The sequence below is a fragment of the Mauremys mutica genome, chromosome 6 (genome assembly GCF_020497125.1).
Source record: "Mauremys mutica isolate MM-2020 ecotype Southern chromosome 6, ASM2049712v1, whole genome shotgun sequence".
Lineage (NCBI taxonomy): Eukaryota > Metazoa > Chordata > Testudines > Geoemydidae > Mauremys > Mauremys mutica.
Window position 1 is genome coordinate 107,762,783 of NC_059077.1, and position 23,741 is coordinate 107,786,523.

Here is a 23,741-nt window from a genome sequence, read left to right on the forward strand (position 1 = left end):
CTTTTGTGAAAGTACAGGAATTGGGTTCTTATGTGAGAATTTAAGCTTATTGCTTTCTTTTTTTTAAAAAAATTTTTTAACAGTAAGTTTGTAGCCTTCATGCTTGTGAAGAAAAGCTTGAAAACAGGAACCCTCATCACCCCAACACCGGAAGGCGATTTTTAAAAACACCCTCACAATTCAATGTGTAACCTAACCTGACTGGGGAGAGGCCTGACTCATTTTTGTACGCTAGGGCTTGGCGCCCCTGTCCCTGCCCGAGGCCAGCCCGCGCCTGCTCGCTCTGGGGAAGCAGCTAGATCGCCAGGGGCAGGTTTCCACAGCGCTCCAGTGGGGAGCAGCCAGCGGGCTCCCCTGGCCCCCGGGGGAAGCACGCGGGCAGGGGGGGAAGCCCTGAGGGCTGCGCGCTGGTAGCCTGGGTGGCGGCCTTGCGCCCACTCCTGCCAGGCTGCAGCCCCCCGGGGCTAGCCCCGCACCCTGCGCCGGACAGCGGCGAGCTCCGTGCCAGCGCAGAGTGGGGGGTCGGCGCTGCCCAGAGGCTGCGGCTGCCGCCTCGCAGCAGGGGGCGGGGCTCGTTCCGCCGACTGCAGCCCCCGGAGGGCAGGGCCGAGCCGAGCCGAGCCGAGCCGGGACCGCCTCCTCGTCCTTCCTCCAGCAAACATGGCTGCAGCCGCGGCCGCCCCGGCCGTGAAGGTAAGAGGCGCTGCGGGCTCCCGCCCGGGCCCCGGCGGAGGGGAGATTCCGCCCCCCGCTCAGCCTCTGCCCGCCGGGAGCTCCTGGCGGCCGCCGCGGGGTGCGGACTCGTCGGGCTGGCGCACGTGGGCTCCGAGGGAGGCGCCTCTGCGGCTGGGTGCATGTGGCAGGCTCCTGCCTGCGCCGGGGTGCGGGGCACATGGGCTCCGGGGGGGGGCAGCGCCCTTCCCTTCCCTGCCCACCCTTGTGCCCCCGCTTCAGCCCAGCGCCCTCCCTGCTGGGGGCGCGGCGCCCCCGCCTGCCCGCCCGGCAGGGCCCTGCCGCTCGTGTTGCAGGGCACCCCCCAGTGGGCGCAGTGCGGACATGCTGAGGCCTCCAGCGTGTGTTCCTGTCTAATAAAAGTCTCTTCCTAGGGGGTTTCTTTTCGAGTGTGGAGGGGAGGCAGGGCGCCGCCTTCATTTACAGTTGCCATAAAGACTCACAGGGTGCTGCTGCTTCAGCCAAATAAGCAGCAGCAGCAGCAGCTGAGCATGATAGCGCAACAACTCTGGGTGTCAGAATCCAGCCTTTAAAGGGAAAAGTTAGACCCTGTCCTGGCACTAAGAATCCTGTGCTCTACCTACAGCTATTTCTGGGCTCTGGTCAAACAGTGGGGAAAAGCATAATTATTAACCGGGTCAGTGTCTTGTTTACTGTAGGTTTGCCAGGCATGCCAGGTATTGATTTGTTAACTGCCTGCTGCTTTGGGGATTTGCTTCCTCCCCAACTCCATGTATTGTACCAAATGCTGTAGTTAAAGCTATGGGCCCTGCAGAATTCTGTTCTAATCCTGTCGTCACTGTCCGAAAATTGTAAATGATCCTGCATACGGATCTTGTGGAATAAGAGCTAGGCGAGGCCAGGTTCATCCACACTGAGGCTCTGTGCCCCCTCCCTGGGAGCTCCATTGCAAGGCTCCACTTTCCTCCAGCTCCTGTAATAATTGACTCTGTTAATTCTGATTTAGCGTTAATTTAGGCGTTAAGATTGTAAACTCTTTGGGGGCAGGGGCTCCCTTCTGTTTTATGTTTGTACTATAGCCTGTACGATGGGGTCACTCTAATACACACCAGTGACAGAGGCACCATAGTTAAAGCTGTTACACTTAGCCCTTTGCACCCCCCCCCCTGTAGGACAAGCTTTTTGGACCTGGGAAACAAGGACTGGAAGAAGCTCCCTCAGTTCTTGAGGTCAATGTGTAGACAAGAAATTTTCCCTGACTTGAGAGAAAAGGGAAGCTAATTTGGGGTATCCCAGTTTGCCTTGCCCCATTTTTCTTTTCTGTGGTCGGGATAGGCCTAGTCTCCCTCGCGGGGATATCTGTCCATTGAGGTACTATCTGAGCAGCTGTGTCCATGACAACCCACAGAAAGGTCTAGGAAAGCAGGACTTGCTGCAGCAGTAAGCTCTATGGTTCCATGCTGCCACTAGGCCCAACTGCTGTTTTGCCTAACTCCAGCCTCATCTGACCAACCCCAGAGGCTGGGAAACAGGAAGAAGAGCAGCCGGACTGGCTTGTGGAAGGGAAGCATGAAGTCCAGTGCTGGAGCTGATGTGCTTTCTCTTCTTCGAGTGGTCACAGCTGTGTATTCCCCTTGGGAGCATGCACACCTGAGTGGAATATATATCTGCACCCACCTGTCAAAAAACAGTGGTTACAGGTAAACAACTGGCTTTTATCTGTCAGTTCCTCATCTCAGAGGTGCAGCTGCTTTAATGAGCCTTTGCTGGCTCTTTTAGAGAGAACTACCTGCCTGGGAGGCTGAAACCTGTCCCCTGTCCCCAAGCGTGGTTAGCACAGCTGTGGCACAAGGAAAGAGGGATGGTGATTCTCCCAGCTTCTAGTTAGTGTATCTTCTCTTTGCAGAAAACTTACTCTGACTCGGCATTGTCCCTCCCCATTGTGAAGCACTCCTTCTTTCCTCCCCAGCTCTCTGCAGTGGCTTCCAGTTGTTGCCAAAGGGTAGATAAGGGTGATGGCCCATGCCTCTAAGATTCATTCCCTCCCATATTGCACTAGGTTATCCTCCTATTTGCCAATCTCCATTGTTGCATCTGCAACCATCCCCAAAATCCCTACCCACTCCTATTCCCCCAACACCACGGATAGGTTGGGGGGCATACCTTTCCCCCAGCAATGCACACCACTGTAATCCATTCCCCCACCTCCTCATCTCTGTAATGATGACATCTTGCTCCTCATTCCTGCAGCCTGGCATAAGACCTTCCCTGGATTGGTGGCATTCCCAGAGATGAAAGCTGTCTGTGGACTGTGATGGTAGCTCCAGCTCCTCAAATAGCATCATAGCAAAGCCACTCTCTGACACCTACCTGTGAGTTTAAATTGTCAGCTTTATATTACAAAGGGAGTGTGTTCAAATCCCATTGCATCTGTGATTTTTTTTTATTAGAAATTTAGAAACAGAATCTATTTTCTATTAGTGGAACTAAGTTTTGCTGTGATTTTTAAAGCAGAAAATAAAAAATGGTGTCACATCGATTGTGTTTTGGGAGGAGGGAAGGTGTAAGAGTAAGGTCAGTTAGGAAAAAGAACATGTATTGTGGATTCTCAACCAGGGAGTCTCAATCACCCTGCCTAACCCATATTGCTAAATGAGAGGGGTTACAGAGAGAGATTCTGGCTAGACAAAAAAGTAGTAGTGAAAACTAAGGAGGTAGCCCAAGTTCTACAGACATCAGCCAGTTTCATCAGCCAACTGATAATATGGTGAAGAACCCCATATCTCCAGTTTGCATTGTTCTCTTTAATTACAAAGTTTATCGTTTTACTAGATAGAACAATTCAGGTTGAAAAGCACACTCTGCGGAAATTATCCTCAATCTTATATGCTGGGCTGCAGTTATGTTGGCAGATATGTGGTTCCCAACTAAAAACAATTTGATTATTAACCCTTTTTATTCTTTTTTTTTTTTAGAATTTCAATGAATAATAAAAACATTTCACAATTTCTATCCTGATTTGTATGAGTTACAAAATTCAGCAAACACTGAAGAGTATGTGAACAATTTCCAGCCTGTGGTAGGATCGTGGTTTGTGATTGGTCCCATAAGGATATGTCTATGCTTCAGTCAAGGTCCAATAACAGCTTGTGTAGACATACTACCACGAGACATACTTCCTAGGCAAATTCTGTGCCAAGAAAATTAAAAATTCTGCACACATTTTGAAATTCTGCCAAATTCTGCATATTTTATTTGTCAATAGCACAGTATAATCACTCCAATTTCAATTATTTTGGTAACTTATTTCAAAATACCTGTCAGCGAGTATGTCAACAATATAGACGACAATGAAAAAAGATTCCCCCAGGAGTAGAGAGTTAAAGAAATCCAATTGGGGGCATACTGGAGGGGGCTGTGTGGGCCCTCCCCCCCCCAGAGCCCAGACACCTGAACTCCCTCCCACCAGAATCCAGCCATGGAGTACCTTCCAGCTCCAGAACCCTCTCCCCCACCCCCGAGCCCAGCTTCAGGGCACCCCCAGAGCCCAGATGGCCACACCTCCCTCCCCCCACAGCCCAGCTGCAGGGCACGGCAAAAGCTGAGGCACCTGCACCTCCCTCTCCCCAGAACCCAGCCACTGACAACTGCATTCCGCTCCCCCAGAGCCCAGCTACGAGGCACCCTTGGCCCAGACATGTGCGCACCCTTCTCCCAGGACCTGTACTCCCTGAGTTTCTTTACTATTCCCCGGGGGGACATGGTGCCCTTCCTCACCCTTTGCCAGAGCCGGGACTCCTAGGCCTCCTCCCGTCCCCGGGTGGATGAGGATCAAGCAAGGCTGCAGAGCCTCCATCCCCACCGGGCTGCAATGCCCCTAATGGCCACCAGCAGCTCTGCAGATCCATTTCTGCAGGGGAAACATCAAATTCTGCATTTCGCAGTGGTGCAGAATTCCCCCAGGCATAACAGCTAGTACAGCTAAAAATAGCACTGAAGATGCAGCAGCGCTGGCTTCAGTGCACGCTCTATAAACCCATGCAGGGACATGAGTACGTTTTCACGTTGCTAGTCTGTGCAGAAGTCCATAGGTGCTGAAACTAGGGATGAAGGGGGGGTGGGTGCTGCAGCACCTCCTGACTTGAAGTCAGGGTGGATTTGACTTAAATAAAATTGATTTAAATCCTGATTTAAATCACTAGTCAGGAAGACTCGATTTAATCATGGTTTTCGACATAAAAGTGCATTCTTGTTTGTTGTTTTAACCTTAATACATATTCTTCACAACTCAGGTAGATGTAGGTTTCATTTTTAGAAAATGTACACTATACATTTTTAAACAGTGATTTATTTTGAAAACTTTTTAGATTACTTTTACAGCTAAATCAGAAAATGAATGATTGTTTGGATATTTCATTTACCAAAGGATGAAGCAGATATTTATGACGTCATTGGGAGGTGAACTATCTCCAATTCAAGAGGTTAATCATTAATATTTGGAGGATTTTCTTGCCAGGCTGTATTAGGAGGAGAACATCACCAGACAGACATTTAAATTGTTTTATTTAACTAAAACATCAACGTTTAGTATTCTGGATTTTTTTTCTTCAACAGCAAATATAATATTTTAACAAAAAAAGCATATGTCCCTCCCTTCTCACATTTATCTCCAGACTTCTTCTTCTTGTCCAGATCTATTCTGCCCCCAACAATCTTCTATTCATTGAACTTTGAAACTTTGCACTTTTAGAGAGAGGTAAGGGATTGACGCTGTGTTCACAAATTTGCAGAGGGACAATAGAGTTGAGGTCTGTTATTTCTCACCTCTCTCTATATATTTATTTATTTTAAAACATTTTTGCTGTTAACAAGCCTGTTTCCTCTGGAGACACAAATGCAGTTTGAGAACTGCAAAACAAAGCATCTCTGATGGTATCTTCTAAACTGAGCGCTGAGTCTCATAGGGGAGATAGAAAGATTAACCTAAATAATCTATACAGAAGCCTGTGGAACCCCATAAGATTGAGTCCCCAAGCCATGAACTATTGGAACTCATTTACAACACTTTTCTTAAACATTACATGAATATATTGTCTCATACTATAGAATTAGAATTTATAATCTCTATTCCATGATGAGATATCTTTGAGCTATAATATATCTTTATCTTTAGATAGGTTTTTTCCTCAAAAAGCATTTTATCAAACAAATCCAATTTAAATTAAATAAATCATTGATTTTTATCCACCCTGCTTGAAGTGGTTTCCATTATATACAGGGTTTACAGTGGGGTTCAGTGTCTCTCAGCACCCCCACAATACAAATTGTTCCTGCACCCCTGCAGAAGTCCATGCCAGTATCATCTCTGCTATTATTAGTGTACTAGTTAGATTAATGCTAGTGTGGGTATGTCTACGTGACCTGCAAATCCCACCTTTGATTGCCTTGTTGATGTTGTTTCTACTCCATATGAGGATGACTGAAACTTTGGAACAGGAGAATCTTGAGTAATAAATATCTCATAATACTTCAGGTACAGTTTTCAGGCAAATAATCATAGCATTCAGGACTCTTGAGTATTTTCATGAACAAACCAGCATTTGTCCAAATACTCATGATCTGTGAATAACACTAAAGCAAAAATCTCCATTCTTATTACAAAAATTATAAGCAAATATTATTGTCATTTGTTTTTCTTTTTTTGCCTGCAATAACACACATACAGCACAAGGTGGCGCCAAAAGGAAAAAAATCTGTTTAAATACTACAGCACAGCAGATGACATGAACCAGGCTTTCACATGGAAAAGTACCGGTATTTGGCACATAACAAGGACCACAGTCTTTGCTTATTGAAAAGAGATGCCTGATGAGCTAATTGCAGTATAATGACAGGGCATCTGTAGGGTTTCTATAAACATAGGGCTGTAGAAATTGAGAGCAAGAGACAGATTTTTGGTTTAGATTTAAGTCACTGGGATTTCCACTTGGTGCTTTTTTATTATTATTATTTTGTTAAGAGATACAAATCCTTAGCTGTATAGCTAGAAAACATTCTGAGAGTTTAGATAACATGCTTTTATTACTGACAAGGTATTGGGGGGGGACAAAAATGGGGGGGTTGTGTATGTGGGTTTTTTTGTTTGTTTTTAAAAGCTCAACACAATTTGAATTCTTCCATTTAAAACTGAGACAAACATTGCAACAGTAACTGCCAATTGAAAAAAGCAATATTTTTGCTGCGTGTAACAGAGGATGAAATTATTTCTTTAAGTGCCAACAGTGTGCTTGGGGACCACTCAATTAAAAACATCCACTGCTCTGAAGAGCCTAATCTAATTCCCATTGAAGTCAGTGGAAAACCTCCCATTGACTTAAGTGGGAGTTGGATCAGACCCTAAAAGATACAAAGACGACTGGTTAAGCCAAAGGAAGGTATAACTTGGAAGTGTATGTTTCTTTCTCATTGTATTATTAATTTTATTATGAAGACTGCACAGCTTGGTTGGATTGAAGTACGCAGTAATCAATCAGTTTGTCCTCAGTATTCATTGTGAACATGTGGCACTGACAGTTTAACCGTTTTGCTTTTCTGACTGACCCCAAGAGGATATGCACAAAATCTTTATTCCTATGGATGTCGCTTTATTGAAGAAGTCAGCGTTTGCTAAAACTAAATGGAGATTCTCTCTTTGTTGCTAGTACTGTGCTGGCACTTGTTGACTCTGTGCAGACTGCACCAGAACACAAAGCTTTTTTAAAAAGAAAAACAAAAAAACCTGTATTGCCAGCAGAATATGAATTCACATTCTTTATACTTTCACTAACAGAAGATGCCGCAAAGCTGGCTGTGAATACTGTCTCCTTATCAGACACTCTGTGTAGAGGCCTGGGGCTTCTCAGGCTGGTGGTAGAGCCAAGAACAGAAATGGTGTTTCTTTGTACGTGTGTTAAGTTGGCTTGGTAGCAGCAGGGGAAGCTGGTACTACTGTAAGGATAATTGCTGTTTGTTGTGGGCCTTGGTTGGAAAGCAAACTCCACATATAGGAATTAGCTTTTTATAACACAAATATAGAGTTATGCTAAACCACATTGTTACGTTTCAGGTATTATTAAACATCACTCTTTGAGGGTTACAAGGGTTACAAGGTTTAAAAAGAATACTCTGAACCCAAAAGTAGGTCCGGTGTTGCATTTCTGGGAATCATTATGTCCCCGGTGACCAGAGGTACTGAGTCTTTGTCCTTGTTTTTCCCATTGCAGAAAAGGTGTACCACAATTTCATCTGAATACTATCTGTGGTACAGCCTTGATTACAGCATAGGTTGTGCTGATCTCTTTGGCATCAGTTATCAAGTTTGCCAGTTAACACCAATATTTACTTTCACAGTGGGGATAAATGATTAATCAGCGACTCTTTCTTTGTGCTGTTTGATAACTTGTAAATTTGGTGTCTGTTTGAACTGGGGAGTGGTAGTCAAGCCTTTGTACTGGGGAAAATTAAATGAAATATGGTCTAAAGTGACATGGTACAACTACGTTTGTAAGTCTTCATGAGAAACTTGAGCTGTAGCTATAATGATTGGTGCTTTTTGGATCCATGGTTCTGGGCCCATCTCAAGCAAAGATGAATCAGAAAATAAATTGTGTAGCTGGCTAGAAATCCAGGGTTAGTGTCACTGTCAGATTTAAAATGCAATGTAATCTCTAGAGCTCTAATACTTATTTTTGTTTGTTTGTAAGATTGGAATTATTGGTGGAACTGGCCTGGACGATCCTGACATCTTGGAAGGAAGAACAGAAAAATATGTGGATACTCCTTATGGCAAGGTCTGTATAATATTTTTCTTATGACTTGCTAAGATGTTTTTTTTTTTTTTTAAGAGACTGTTACTTGTGTGCTTTATGGTAAGTTTTTCAGCCTTTGTGTCAATGGAGGAGACACTGCACACAATAGAGTGCCAAGTGTTGGTCAGTGTAATAGAGTCCTCTGAGGGTCAGATGGTTGTGCACCCAGCATCCAGCCTCGCCCCACCCCGGACAGCTTTTCAGTCCAGTTCCTCACCCATGTGTGGGCTTAGCATCATCTTGTGTTTTCAGTGCCCTTGCCCTCTCCTTATCATGAGGCTTATGCCCCATCTGCAGCAGAAGAAGTTGGTAGGGCAGCCTGGTCCTTCCCACTCCATCAGGCTCCGACTCAGGGCCTATAAGAGTCAGTTAGGGTCTGGCATCTTAGGAGTTACCCGTCTCTCCTTACAGCTCCAAGTACGACCTAAGACATCAGTAGAAAAGACAGCTAAACCTTCAGCCCCAACTGGGCACAGCACGCAGCCCTCTTCCCCATAGGGAGGCTTCGTCGGCACTCTTGTCCAGGAGCCCTCAAGGCAAGTTTGTCTCCCTCCCCACCGCCCCCTTGTGAGCTAAGTTGCTCCCTTTTAAGCCGCCTCTGCAGTTGGAGGATGCTCTGCAGGTCGGGAGAGGTGGGGGATACCTGGGCCCAGTATGGGGTTTGTACACTGTATCAGAGTCAACTTATAATGACTGTCAGAGGCAAGGTGTTATAATGGCAACCAAGTGTGGAAGAGAATACACCCCATCCTCCCCCACATCCACTGTTCTTTAAATATGATGAGATAAGCACAATGAAGAATCCACAGCCCCCGGGGTGGGATATGGTGGGTTTACGATACCTTTGCACCTTTCCACTTCTGGCTGCTCCACAGACTCTGGCATAATTTAGACAGCCCTGGCAGCCTTCCCTCGCAGCCTATCGGCCCCAGCACTACTTAGAATCTCTGCAGTATTACATGCTATCATTACCCCACCCGGGTAGTCCCCCTACACCAAGATTTATAAGGGGATCTTTGGGAGACGGCTTTATGGCTGTCTTTTGCTGGTCCTATGCAGGGATGAATTCACTACCAGCCAGCTTCTGGGCTTTCAGAGGTTTTATGTTACTTCAGCCCTTTTACCAAGCAAAAGTGGCTGGAGCCAGGGTGAGGATCTCGCCCTAGGTCTGTTTGTTTAGCCAACTGTGTATACCTATAGTGCCAGCACATAGTAAGAGACAATCCCTGCCCCAAAGAGCTTGCAATTTAAATAGACCAGGATGGAAGAAAAGGAATGTTGTTATTCCCATTTTACAGGTGGGGAACTGAGGCAGAGAGAGTAAGTGACCTCATGTAAGTAGTGTATAACAAAACTGGAAATTAAACTTCAATCTTCCATAATATCTGCAGAAGAGGAGACTGAGCACTGTTCAGAACAGCCATCCTTGTGATATTTTCCTGTATGTTTACCATCTTATACCAGTACAGTTCATGAGACATATGATAAGTGGCAATAACAGTTATTTTATGGAGAGGAACTTCTGTGGAAACCTAAATCCTGTATATCTTTTTCATGGGGTTCAACACTACCCTGTAGGGTCCAAGATATGGAAGGAGAACCCCACCTCCAACCAAAATGGTGTTGGGGAAGACTTTGTGAGTGTAGGGGACATGGGGAGAATGGAGTATATGTGGACAGTGGCAATTGGCCATGGTGGGGAGGTAATAAGGTAAGGGAAAAGCTGAATTAGAGGTAGATATTTGAATTTCCAACCACCCTGTAAAATCTGCAAGAGTACTGGGGAGAGGATAGCTCAGTGGTTTGAGCATTGGCCTGCTAAACCCAGGGTTGTGAGTTCAATCCTTGAGGAGGCCACTTACGAGTCTGGGGCAAAAATTGGTCCTGCTAGTGAAGGCAGGGGGCTGGACTCAATGACCTTTCAAGGTCCCTTCCAGTTCTAGGAGATTGGTATGTCTCCAATTATTACCTTTATTACCTTAGGATGAAGGGGACTTATTCATTTGCACCCCTCCATCTTCCCCACCCTGCTCCCAAAACTAAAACAAGAATCTCTCATAGAACAGAGATCCTTTCACCTCTGTGACACTGTCTTGAATCCAGGCTAGAATAGCAAAAACAAAATAGTTGCCATCGGACATTTCCTCTATATGATTAGCTGCTGGTTTTAGTAACGTTCTCTGTGGAAATTGTGTGTATTGAAAAATTACCATTGCAATTGACACCTTTTTATTGGCAGTCTCAGCATATAATTCTGGGGCTTTATTCACATGGAAGATTTAACTGTCCTCCTGCCCTTGGAAAGGTCTCTTCAGATCAGAGTTTGGGGTACATTGGCAGGACAATGTGGGGAAGCCTATACTGTTGCTGTATTTATATGGCTCAGATCCTGTAGGATCCCTAAAACCTGTGCTCAATCTCACTGAAATCATTGGGCTTCTGTGCAGGTGTGTCACTTGGCAGGCTCAGGCCTGTGTGAGTAAATGGGGTGGACTTTAAAACTCTTAGTCTTGGATCTTCTACAAGCAATGAATCAACTTTTTAATTTAAGCATTAGGAAATGATAAGGAAGAATTCAGCCATTTTTTTTTGTCTGAACTCTTTAGTCATAATAGCAATATGTACTGTATATGCATTGTAACACAGTAAAGTCATGTTTTAAAAGGAGAAAACAAAAGCTTTGACATTTTGTTTTTATTACATAGGGCTACATACATAGGAAAAAACACATTAGAACCAGAATTAAACTTGGGAGAAAAATCCTGAGTGTTGAAACTGATATATCTAAGAAACTTGTGGATTTTAAACTTAGAATTGGACAATTTATAAAAGCCCATTTTGCCCTTTGTTTTTTATATTATTTTTTTTAATTTAACATGGGGTCGCATAAATCTAAAAGTGAGTTAGTGATAACTGTAGTCGTGTTAGCGTGGCATATTAATATAGGCCCTGATCCTGCAAGGTGTTCTATGCAGGTGGACCTTTGCACCTGCAGAGAGCCCCATTGACATCAGTTGGGGTCCATGCCAGTGCCATAACCACCAAAATGGAACAGTTGGCAGGATTGGTGCCTTAGCGTAAGATTTGAGACCTTAGTCCTGTCGCATGCAGCCACTTGTAGGATTGGGACCATAAAATGGAAGGGTGAAAAATGAAATCATTGGGTGAAGTCCATTAACTCAAACAAAGTAGGAGGAGCAGGCCCTAAATGACTTAGTTTTCGTTAGTCGGTGAATAAATTTTTTTTTTCCCCTTGTTTTGACTTGTTAGATTTGTTTGTTTGTTCATGAGGATGTTTAAAGAAGGTCTGGAAGTTTTGAGTTTATTTTACAATTTTGTGTAAAAGGTGAGGGGGGTTGGTTGGTTTGATTTTTATATTTATTTTTTATATTGGCAAATCAGGGCCTGTCTACTCTGGAATGCTGTGAAGAAATACAGTAACTCCTCGCTTAAAGTCCTAGTTATGTTCTTGGAAAATGCAACTTTAAGCAAAACGATGTTAAGCAAATCCAGTTGCCCCATAAGAATTAATGTAAATGGTGGGGGAGGAGTGGGGTGCTAGGTTCCAGGGAAATCTTTTTCGCCTGACAAAAGACATTATATACATATACAGTATACGTTTTAAAAATAATTTTAAACAATTTAATACTGTACTCACTGATGATTGTGAAGCTTGGTTGAGGCAGGGGCGTAGCGGGGTGTGGATGCTTGCCCTGCTTGGCCTGCCAGGCGTTCCAGCCAGAGAGCAGGATCAGGGTGCAGGGGCTTGCCTGCTCCCTGGCAGGAGCCCTGGGCCGGTGGAGCAGAGGGAGCAAAGCAACATTATAAGGGAGCATTGCAGGACTCTGCTCTGCTCAGCTGTGGAGTTTATGTTGTTGGAGGGGAGAGTAGCTCAGTGGTTTGAGCATTGGCCTGCTAAACCCAGGGTTGTGAGTTCAATCTTGAGGGGGCCATTTAGGGAACTGGGGTAAAAATCTGTCTGGGGATTGGTCCTGCTTTGAGCAGGGGGTTGGACTCAATGACCTCCTGAAGTCTCTTCCAACCTTTTAAAAAAAAAAGGGGGGGGGGGCTTTAAAGGAGTATGTTCTCTAATAGGTCAGCGACCTAATAACAAAACAGCATTAATGGCGGGGACGTTAAGTGTGGAGTTACTGTAGTGAAATAGTAGAATATCAGTCTGAGCAATTGAGAGGTAAAGGGATTTCTAACTGGACTGTTCAGAACTTTGTGGGTTTGTTAACACTTTTTTTTTAGTTCTATCTCCTAATAAGCACATGGGTGAAAGGATACATTTGTTAAAGACTTAACACCATTAACAATTCAGTTAATGTGTGAGAGTGCTCCCAGTATACCCCTGAGTCCTCCAACAGGCCTTCTAGCAAAACCCTGGAAGATCAGAGTCAGTAGTCCGGGTACCTTTAATGTAAAAAAACAAGCAAAGAAACAACTTAAAAAAAAAAAAGTGTTCCAGCTTTTCAGATTGTAAAGAAGCAAAAAGAGTACAGTCCATGTTTTAAAGCTTCCTTGGCAACTCGTTTTAACAACGTACTGCCAGAACAGAAGACCTTTCTGAAACTTTCGATGTTTCTTGCAAGCCCTGCCTTTTGGCTGCAACAGAACAAGTATCTTTTTACTGCTGTTCATTTAGTGTAGGGAGCATGACAAGGAGCAGCTGGTAGGGTGTGTGTTAAAATGAGTTACCTGAGCCGTCTTCGTCCCCTTCCCTACCTCCCCACACTGGCCTACTGGATAGATTGCTTTCTTCATTTAATAAACCCTTCTTCATACCTAAGGGTAATGTGAGATTCAGAAGGAACTTGGAAAATGTCACTATACAAAACATCATGAGCGTTTTTCAGTTCTCCGATTGTACTGGCATGATCCCACAAATGACTTGAAATATCTACGAATTGTGCTTGGTTTTAAAGACAGGAATTTTCCATCAGTATCCCAGATCTGTTTCCCCTCTCCCACTTCCTCTCATTGAGACTAAAATTGGGGGTGGAAAATATTCTGTGAGCGATTGGCACTGCCTTATCCCCATTAGCACCTAGTCCTCAGAGGTGTTGGGCACACCCACTGAAGTCAGAAGGAGTTGGGAGCACTATGGATTCATAGCATTGACCCTTGGTTAGCTGCAGCCAATATTTCTCCTTATCACTGGACTCCAAAACTACTATTACATTAAAACCTCTGTTCAGAGGACATTTCCTGAAGAACATGACTCAATTCTAAAACTATTTTTGCAAAGGCAATCTAAAATCTTCAGCAGCAAGCAAATTTTAATGCTCTCCAATTATTCTTGTCAGTTGTGAGTGTGCTGGCATAGGTTCACAACCAAGGCATCTTTTGTTCTGTAGATCAGCTTTTTGTTTTTATTAAAGCAAAATTAGGTCATATGAGATAGATTTAACGTCCCCTTCCACCTCCACTCAAGCTGGTGCATCGTTTGATTAATGAACTTGGGGAATATTTAAAGGAAGGTATCATGGTCCAGTTCTTTCAAAGAGCTCTATTTTAGAGGATTGTGCTCTTATTTTTACATTTTCTACATACAGTGCTACATCTTACTTATAGCGTGGAATTAGGATTTGGGGGCATTTGTTGAAAATATACATACATTGTCCTTTTAATGCGTTTACCTGCTTGTTTTTTCACTCTGTGTGTGTGAACTTCCTGTTCTTGATCTTTCTCTTCTCCTTGCTGCAGTCTCTGTGGATTTACACTGGAGATGTTCCATTGTGAAAGCCTGATCCTGCAAACCTGTATAGAAGTAGTCCTTAATCATATGAGAATTTTCATTGAAGTCAAAGGGAGTACTCGCATATTTATGCAAGAAAAAAATGAAATCTTATGAGTACTCCCTGTGACTTCAGTGAGAATACTCATGGGATTAAGGAGCGTCTCAACCATTAGCATAAATAGTATACTCTCAATTATCTGATTAGTATGTGGGAACATAAATTTTATTTGGATAACATGGAGTTTGGCTAATAAGAGAGCAGGAGCCATTCAGAAGCAGGGTGGCCTCCCCTGCATCTGGGGAGTCATTCTTATCCTCCTTGCAGTCCTGGCCGGGGGTCTGTGCTCTGCCCCCCCAGGGCGGCAGCCTTCTCTTCGCTTTGTGCCTGCCTGGATAGGTAGCCCTCTGCAGCTCCGCTGCCACGGCCCTGCTCACTCACTCTCATGACAGTGGTGGTGTGGAGGGTTCCCTGTACTGTCACAGGAGCCATTCCGCAGTATTTTATTTATAATTCGAAATACACTTGAATCTGTACTTTGCAATGTGAAAGAGCTAATGCATCAATTTACTATTCTGTTCTCTAATGTTTCTTCGGGTCTGAGGTATTCAATTTCAGTAGCTCTTATTAACTGTGACTTTAAACACACACATTATTTTATTATCCTGCAGTGTTAGCTCTGAGCTATGTTATGGATGATTTTAGGTACACAGCAAATTTGCTGTGATACTTCATAAATTGAAAAACATTAGCTGTGTAGTGAGTTGTGCTGTGGAATGTTGTAAGAACAAAATCCCTTGGTAACTAGACAATATGGGTTTTCTTTGTCCTAATCCCTAAGGAAACTTTGGTCTCCCAAAGCCACATTTGGCTCAGAACAGCAAGTAAGCATTTGATAAGGGAAATAGCAAGACTAATTAGATGTTTCAAATGTCAGTAGGTTAAAATTAAATAGGGACTTTTTAAAAAATCAGGATATGATACTGTTCTAAAAATAAATCCTCTGGACAATTCCCTTGTTCTAAAAGCATTGTGATTCCATATCTGGCAGAATTTCAAGCATAGTCCAATAAAATAGCACTTGAAGAGACCACATAGTGAGAATAAAATGGCACATATAAAATCAAATGACAACTGAGATATTGTACTTAGCATTAAACTATAAATAGTGTTTCTATGGCAAGTATTAGACATAGCATTCCTAAAATTGCATGGATGGACATTTCTAAACACTTGGAAGATAATTAATTAATTAATTAGTAGTTATGATCAAGAAAGAAGTAAAGTTAAAAGATTTTGTAAATGTGTATTTTGGTTCTAAGACCCAGGGTAAGAATGGAATGACTGGCACTGAAGAAGGTGGCTTAAACTTTAGTGGAAATGAAGCTGTGCACCAATTTAGGGCCTGGTTTTCAGAATCTCTGAGGAGTTGCCGTTCTAATTTTTCCACTGTTTAACCTCATGACCGCCATTGTGAAAAACAATCCACCGTAGCATAAGGAAATATGAAAATTATGTTTTATAGTACAGTAGTGTAGGGTAATCAATTTCATGGTCAGAGTGGATGGAAGAGGAGAAGGAAGCTGCAGGTGACTTATCAACAGCAGAGGTTCCACAACCATGGTTGGTGAGTTTGTTGGCAGTGGTACACTGTAACAGGGTGGTCTGTCCTCTTTAAGGGATGGGGGACCTGGGGCCCGCCAACCCCTGTCCCAGTGCATGTGCTCCTTTATGCAAACAATTATTCAAGCGAGCAGCAGACTAGAAGAGTAATGGAGGCCAGATGTTGATCAGGTAGCTACCTCCTTAACATAAAACCCAGCTCTCAGGTGACTTTTAAGAAGATTTAAGGAGACTGGAAACAGCTGAATTGCAGGGGAGCACTGAGTTCGGAAAGATGCTTTCTGGTATGGGAACCAGGACCGGGAGAGAAACTGGTGGATTGAGGAAGGCTGCCTGAATCACACAACAGCACCAAGAAGGGTAGTTGTGGGGCCCCAGAATCAAGAGGACAGAATGTGAGAGTCCAAGGATTGTGGCAGGCTCTGTGGAATGGGGCTGGAACCCAGATACTGGTGAGGCTGGGGAAGCCTGCTTGAATCATGGCACAACCCCATGAAGGAGGGCTGTGGAATCCCTTAACCAAGAGAAAGGACATATAGATATAGATATAGAAAAGAAGGAAAACAGTTAAAGCATTGGAAATTTAAAGTATTAAATAATGTTTTTATTTTAACATTTTTTGTTCTCTTTTCCTTTAGTGGGAGATAATTTTAGAAGGAAAATCAGCTTATTTGACAGATATTAGATGGTATCAAAGATGGTGGTAATTGTCCTTTTTGGGAAAGAAAATCATAGAACTGGAAGGGACCTCAAGAGGTCATCTAGTCCAGTCCCCTGCACTCATGGCAGGACTAAGTATCAGCTAGACCAGTGGTCCCCAACCATGGCAGCGGACAAGCATCCGCCAAAATGCCGCCAAAATTCGGTGGCGACGCCTCTGGATAATGCCGCTGGTCGGTGGCAAGCAGCGTCATCCAGAGGCGTCGCTGCCAAAATGCAGCCGAATTTTGGCGGCATTTCAGCGGATGCTTGTCCGCCGGCCAGTACGCGGGTGCACTTAGACACCCCTGCGGGCATGCGGGCACCAGGTTGGGGACCCCTGTGCTAGACCATCCCTGACAGCTGTTTGTCTAACCTGCTCTTAAAAATCTCCAATGATGGAGATTCCGCAACCTTCCTAGGCAATTTATTCCAGTGTTTAACCCAACCTAACATTTAGGAAATTTTTCCTAATGTCCAATCTAATCCTCCCTTGCTGCAATTTAAGCCCATTGCTTTATCCTCAGAGGTTAAAAATAACAATTTTTCTCTGTCCCCTTCGTAACAACCTTTTATGTGCTTGAAAACTGTTATCGTGTCCCCTCTCAGTCTTCTCATTTTCAGACTAAATTAAATTAATTCAGATGGGCTGGTGCTGTTACTGCTGCAGTTAAAGTCTGATTCCATTTCACCCCAAGTGGTGGTTGGAATTCAGCTGGAGCCGGAGAGGTGGCACTGTTATCTGGGTCCCTCTCTCTTTAGCTTGGTCTTGTTAGGACACCTTTCAGGGTCTGGTTAACGAAGGCCCGGGGTCGCAGAGAATGGTGTGTGTGGCAGCCATGATGGTGAAGTTTGCTTCAGTAGCATCCGTCTGTACTTTCCATCTATTCTTCCCCACAATCTCTTTCTTTAAGGACCCAAAAAGGAAGTGATGGATGAAGTAGCCCCTCCTTTCATTATTTTGTTCTCCAATCAGGCCTAATATCTTATGTACTAATTTTGGTTCATTAATTTTTGGTTTTACATCTTCTGTTTGTATCAAGCATGATTTTAACATAGCCTTTGAATTATATTAATATGGCATTTTGTTTGCTTTGACTAAATTTAGTCCCTCTGGTTCTCTTGCACTTCTTTATAACATTTATTATTAAAAACAACTTTACCTGCTTTCATCAACATTTGTTGTTATAGGTCAGTGGTTTTCAACCTGTGGTCCACGGACACCTGGGGGGCTGCAGACTATGTCTAAGACTTCCAAAGGTCTCTGCACCTGCATTTGAAATTTTGCGGGGGGGATCTGCAAATGAAAAAGATTGAAAACCACTGTTATAGGGTATTGTAACATCTTATACACTTTCATATACTTTTTCCAGTTGATCTTACAATTAAGGTACATTTTGTAGGCCTAATTGTTACAACAGCCCTCCCTGCCCTTTATTTCATATTCCCACTCTCTCCAAAGTACTCCTTCATAAGAGTGGCCATACTGGGTCAGACCAAAGGTCCATCTATCCCAGTACCCTGTCTTCTGATGCTGACCAATGCCAGGTGACCAAGAGGGAATGAACAGAACAGGTAATCATCAAGTGATCCATTCTCTGTCATTCATTCCTAGCTTCTGGCAAACAGAGGCTAGGGACACCATCCCTGCCCTTCCTGGCTAATAGCCATTGATGAACCTATTCTCCATGAATTTATCTAGTTCTTTTTTGAACCCTGTTATAGTCTTGGCCTTCACAACATCCTCTGGCAAAGAGTTCCACAGGTTGACTGTGCGTTATGTGAAAAAATACTTCTTTTTGTTTGTTTTAAACCTACTGCCTATGAATTTAATTTGGTGACCCCTAGTTCTTGTGTTATGAGAAGGAGTAAATCCCACTTCCTTATTTCCTTCTCCACACCAGTCATGATTTTATAGACCTCTATCATATCCCCCCTTAGTCGCCTCTTTTCCAAGCTGAAAAGTCCCAGTCTTATTAATCTCTCCTCAAATGGAATCTGTTCCATACCCTTAATCATTTTTGTTGCCTTTTTCTGAACCTTTTCCAATTCCAGTATATCTTTTTTGAGATGGGACGACCACCTGACCAGGATGGTGATAGTGACTGTGATATGCTTAGGGAGATTAGAGAGGCTATTAAAATAAAAAACTCAGTAATAATGGGAGATTTCAGCTATCCCCATATTGACTGGGTACATGTCACCTTAGAATGGGATGTAGAGAGAAAGTTTCTTGGCACCTTAATTGACTGCTTCTTGGAGTAGTTAGTCCTGGAACCCACCAGAGGAGAGGCAATTCTTGATTTAGTCCTAAGTGGAGCATGGGATCTGGTGAATATAGCTGAACTGCTTGGTAATAGTGACCATAATATAATTAAATTTAACATCCCTGTGGTGAGGGAAACAGCACAGCAGCCCAACACTGTAGCATTTAATTTCAGGGAGACTACACAAAAAATGAGGAAGTTAGTTAAACAGAAATTAAAAGGTACAGCACAAAAAAGTGAAATCCCTATAAGCTGCTTGGAAACTTTTTAAAGACACAATAAATACTACCACGGCTGGCCTTGAGCTCATGCTGGGGAGCTAGGTCGGGGGCCGCTCCACACAGCTACTGGAAGCAGCAGCATGTGCCCTCTTCGGCTCCTGTGCATAAGGGCAGCCAGGGGGCTCCGCTCTGCATGCTGCCTCTGCCCCAAGCGCCGCCCCTGCAGTTCCCATTGGCTGGGAACCCATTGGCTAATGGGAGCTTCAGGGGTGGTGCCTGCAGATGGGGCAATGCGCAGCAGCGCCACCTTGCCAGCCGGAGGGAAGACATGCCACTGCTTCTGGGAGCTGCTTGAGGTATGCGCCAGCTGGAGCCTGAAGCCCTGAGTCACCCTGCTGCTCTCCAACCTCCTGTCACAGCCCTGATCCCCCTCCCGCTCTCAGAACCCCTTGGTCCCAGTCCAGAGCACCCTTCTGCTCCCCAAACCCCTCATCCCCAGCCCCATCCCAGAGCCTGCACCCCCACCTCACCATCCTGAACCCCTCCCCCCCACACACACACCGTGAACTCATTTCTGGCCCACCCCGGAGCCCACACCTCCAGCCAGAGCCCTGACCTCCTCCCACACCCCAACCCCAATTTTGTGAGCATTCATGGCCCGCCATACAATTTCTATACCCAAATGTGTCCCTAGTGCCAGAAAGTTTGCCCACCCCTGCTACTGCTATATTCTTATTATTAGAGCATGGAATTACTATCCATAGAGATTCATTTAAGTTTGGTTCATTTAAGATTTTTACTTTATTTGATTCTATGCTGTCTTTCACATATGCCACTCCCCCACCAGCACAACCTGTTCTGTCCTTCCGCTGTATTTTGTACCTGGTATTACCGGGTCCCATTGATTATCCTCATTCCATCGAGTTTCTGTAATGCCTATTATATCAATATCCTCATTTAATACAAGGCACTCTAGTTCACCCATCTTGTTTTTTAGCATTTGTATATAAGCACTTTAAAAACTTGTCACTTTTTAGCTGTCTGCAATTACATGATGTAATTGAATGGGACTTTTTGTCATTTGACTGTTTCTCATCATATCCTACCTGTATTTTATCATCTTCCATCCTCTCCTCCTTTGTAGGACATAGAGAATCTCCATTAGTAGATCCTCCCCTAAGAAATGTCACTGTCCAAATCACGTGCTCCTCCGCACCTGTTGGCTTTCCCCCAGCCCTTAAAATTAGAACGGTCATAGAGCAGTTTTTAAACTGAGAACCAGCAATCTGGTTCCATTTTGGTTTAGGTGGAACCCATCCTTCCTATATAGGCTCCTCCTTTCCCCAAAGTTTCCCCAGTTCCTAATATACCTCTAACCCGATATAACGCGGTAAAGCAGTGCTCAGGAGAGATGGGGCGGGAGCTGCACACTCCAACGGTCAAAGCAAGTTCAGTATAACGCGGTTTCACCTATAATGTGGTAAGATTTTTTGGCTCCCGAGGACAGCGTTGTATTGGGGTTGAGGTGGAAATGTAAACCCTCTCCTGCCTACGCCATCGTCTCATCCACGCATTGAGCGCCTGCAGTTCTGCCTAACTGGACCTGTGCGTGGAACTGGAAGCATTCCAGAGAATGCTACCATGGAGGTCCTGGACTTCAATCTCGTACCTAGCATCCTAAATCTGGCCTCCAGGATCTCTCTCCTGCCCTTCCCTATGTCACTGGTACCTACATGTACCACGGCCGCCAGCTCCTCCCCAGCACTACACATAAGTATATCTAGATGTCTTGAGAGATCCGCAATCTTTGCACCAGGCAGGCAAGTCACCATGCGGTTTTCCCGGTCATTGCAAATCCAGCTATCTATGTTTCTAATGATCAAATTGCCCATTACTAATGCCTGTCTCTTCCTAATAACTGGAGTTCCCTCCCCTGGAGAAGTATCCTCACTGTGAAATGATACCACAACATCATCTGGAAGGAGGGTTCCAACTATGGGATTGTTTCCCTCTGAACTCCAGTTGGATGTTCTCCTTCCCTGAGACTTTCATCTTCCTCAGCAGCACAGAGTCTGTCAGACTGGTGGTGGGACCATTCTACTGTGTCCTGGAAAGTATCATCTAGGTACCTCTCTGTCTACCTTAGCTCCTCCAGTTCAGCCACTCTGATCTCCAAAAGCCTGTACACGGTCTCTAAGGGCCAGAAGCGCCTTGTACCGAATGCACACTACGCCACCTGCCCATAGGGCAGATAATCATACATGCTGCATTGGGTGCAATAAACTGGATAGCCCCCACTCTGTTGCTGGACTTCTGCCTGCATTATCTCTTTTTACTCCTAAAGCTCATTCCTTTGTCGTTGTTTTGTTTTTGTTGGGGGTGTTTTTGACTTTAAGTTTAAAGAATGTTAAGTGTAGCTAGTCCCCTCTCACGCTCCACCTCTAAACTCCCTCGCAAAACTCCCCTGTTAGCCGCTCCTGTTCCCTAGTTCCTTTGGTCGCTTAGGAGTGGGCTTTTTAAAGCCCTGGTCTTCCTTAGTAGCCCTGCCCCCTGGTTAAGGGTTGATGGGTGCTAAAGGGCTCAGGGATCAAAGCCTCATTAAGAAGCTCTCAGCCTCAGCTCACGGTCCCCCAAACAAACAGACCACACAGTCAAGCAGCAAGCACACTACAAACACACATACTACAAACAACAAACTTAGCCCAAGGGTCATGTAATCTCTCCTCCTTCACCTGGAGAACTCCCTCGCAAGTTAGTTGTTCCTGTTAACGTCCCTTTATTTACACACATGCCACATCCTGTCACACCACTCTCTGCCTATTATTTTCTCTCTCCACCCCACCAGAGTCCCCCGTCCACTCCAGCCAGAATCCATACCCTTAGTCTAACCTCCTTAGACCTGGGTAGGAAACTGTTTTCCTGTCTCATGATATTTTCGTGCTTTTAAAAATTTTTTCCTGTTCTGCATCAGGACAAAACTGAGATCTCTTGCAGTTTTTAACAAAAAACAAAACCCCAAAAATAACACAACAGAGAGAGATTCCTGACCTCAGAGTACACCATAGCGTGGAGGTCAGGGTACTTACCTAAATCAGGCAGGCCAGAGACTTGAACCTAGGTCACTCATATCCTAGATAAGTGCCTTGACCACCATGCTATCATGAGGTGGGTCTATCTCTGCTTTTGACTAGAAGTGCCATTCTGGGCCTGAAAACGCCAACAGGTTCCCACAGAATTTTGGTTTCAATGAATCAGCATTTTCCAACAAAGTATTTTAATGAAAAATTCCTGGCCAGCTCTAAACCTCATGTCCTGTAGCCCTTCCACACAGGTCCCTTCTCTTCTTATTTTTCCCAGGCAGATCTCCACCAGCCAAATTCAAAACTTGTTTTACAATGAGTCTGTAAATACTTAAGACTATTAAGATCTAAATGTGATACTTCAAACATCTTTTCTTCTAAGAAGGTTGTATATGAACCAGTAAAATTTGGGAGCCACTGATCTACAGTATTTCAACACTGCATAAATGGTCAGTTTTTGCAAAACTCTCTCTAATAGTGCAGTAAGAAAAGAAAGTATTATGTATAATGTTACCTGTATGTCTTCTGAAATTGAGGGCTGAAAGGGACCTTACAGATTCATCTAGCCCAACTGCATGTTCTGTCACAGGGTTGAGTATACCTAGACCATCCCTGATAGATGTTTGTCTAACCTGTTCTTATGTAACATGTTTGAACAGTGGTGTGAAATATGTGGTTGAACTTCAAATGTTAGTGATGGTGTTAATACACTGAAACCATGTGATTGCAAAACATGCCCTTCCAGTTCTAGTTTTTAGTAATCTGTTTTAGTAATCTGTCACATTAAATGGTAGTTGTTTGAGCTGAAGAAAATGAGAAGCTCCAGCAGTAGACTTTTATTTCTTTTCATAGTGATATTGATCATGCATAAATATCAATAAATGTTTCTGATCTCGCTGGCATGTTGTGACTGTTTCTTGTTTGTTTGTTTTTTGCAGCCATCAGATGCTTTGATACTGGGAAAGATAAAAAATGTTGACTGTGTGCTTCTAGCAAGGTAATGAGCTCTTCAAAGGATCTTTGTGTTACTCATGTCTTAAATAAAGTGGCTTGTCTTAGACTTTTCCTTTTTCTGTCTGTGTCAGGTGGACTAACTGCTTCTTATGACTAACAAATTTAGATCTGATCCTGCAAATGGCAAAACTTCCATTGACTTCAGTTGGGAGAAGAATCAGGAGCTTAAAGTTGGTCTCTATGTGATATAATTTTGTCCTTTATAGAGCAGTTCAGAAATCTGGAACTCTTGTAAAACACTATCCATTCACAAACCCTAGCTCAATTTCAGCCTCCACTGGTTCAACAGAACTTTGTCTTAGTACTATCATATACTAGAACTTTATGTAGGAGGTACAGCTGTTCTGATTCAACTAGTCCTTCCAGGCATAACTGATCCTACAATGAGCCAGCCCACCTTCAGTGACAAATACGAACATTGTACTCCTTCAGAGTTAAAGTGAAAGCAGATGCAGTAGAAGAATCTGCTTTGTGGTGTTGTCCAATCGAGAGAAAATGCAATCTGTGATATTTTACAAAGGATGTCTGGGGTACTGTACATGTTCTGCCCTGCCTG

At 44.1% G+C, this 23,741-nt stretch overlaps 1 protein-coding gene across 1 annotated transcript in view; it reads left to right on the top strand.

The window, feature by feature from the left end:
- Nucleotides 1-538: 538 nt before the first annotated feature.
- LOC123372877 (methylthioadenosine phosphorylase) overlaps nt 539-23,741 on the top strand; it is a 59,079-nt gene continuing 35,876 nt past the window's right edge. The window contains exons 1-3 of the mRNA XM_045021449.1: nt 539-693; nt 8,436-8,522; nt 23,110-23,168. Of these exons, the coding sequence (XP_044877384.1) occupies nt 661-693; nt 8,436-8,522; nt 23,110-23,168 (179 nt within the window). The 5' untranslated portion in view covers nt 539-660. The remainder of the gene's footprint in view (nt 694-8,435; nt 8,523-23,109; nt 23,169-23,741) is intronic.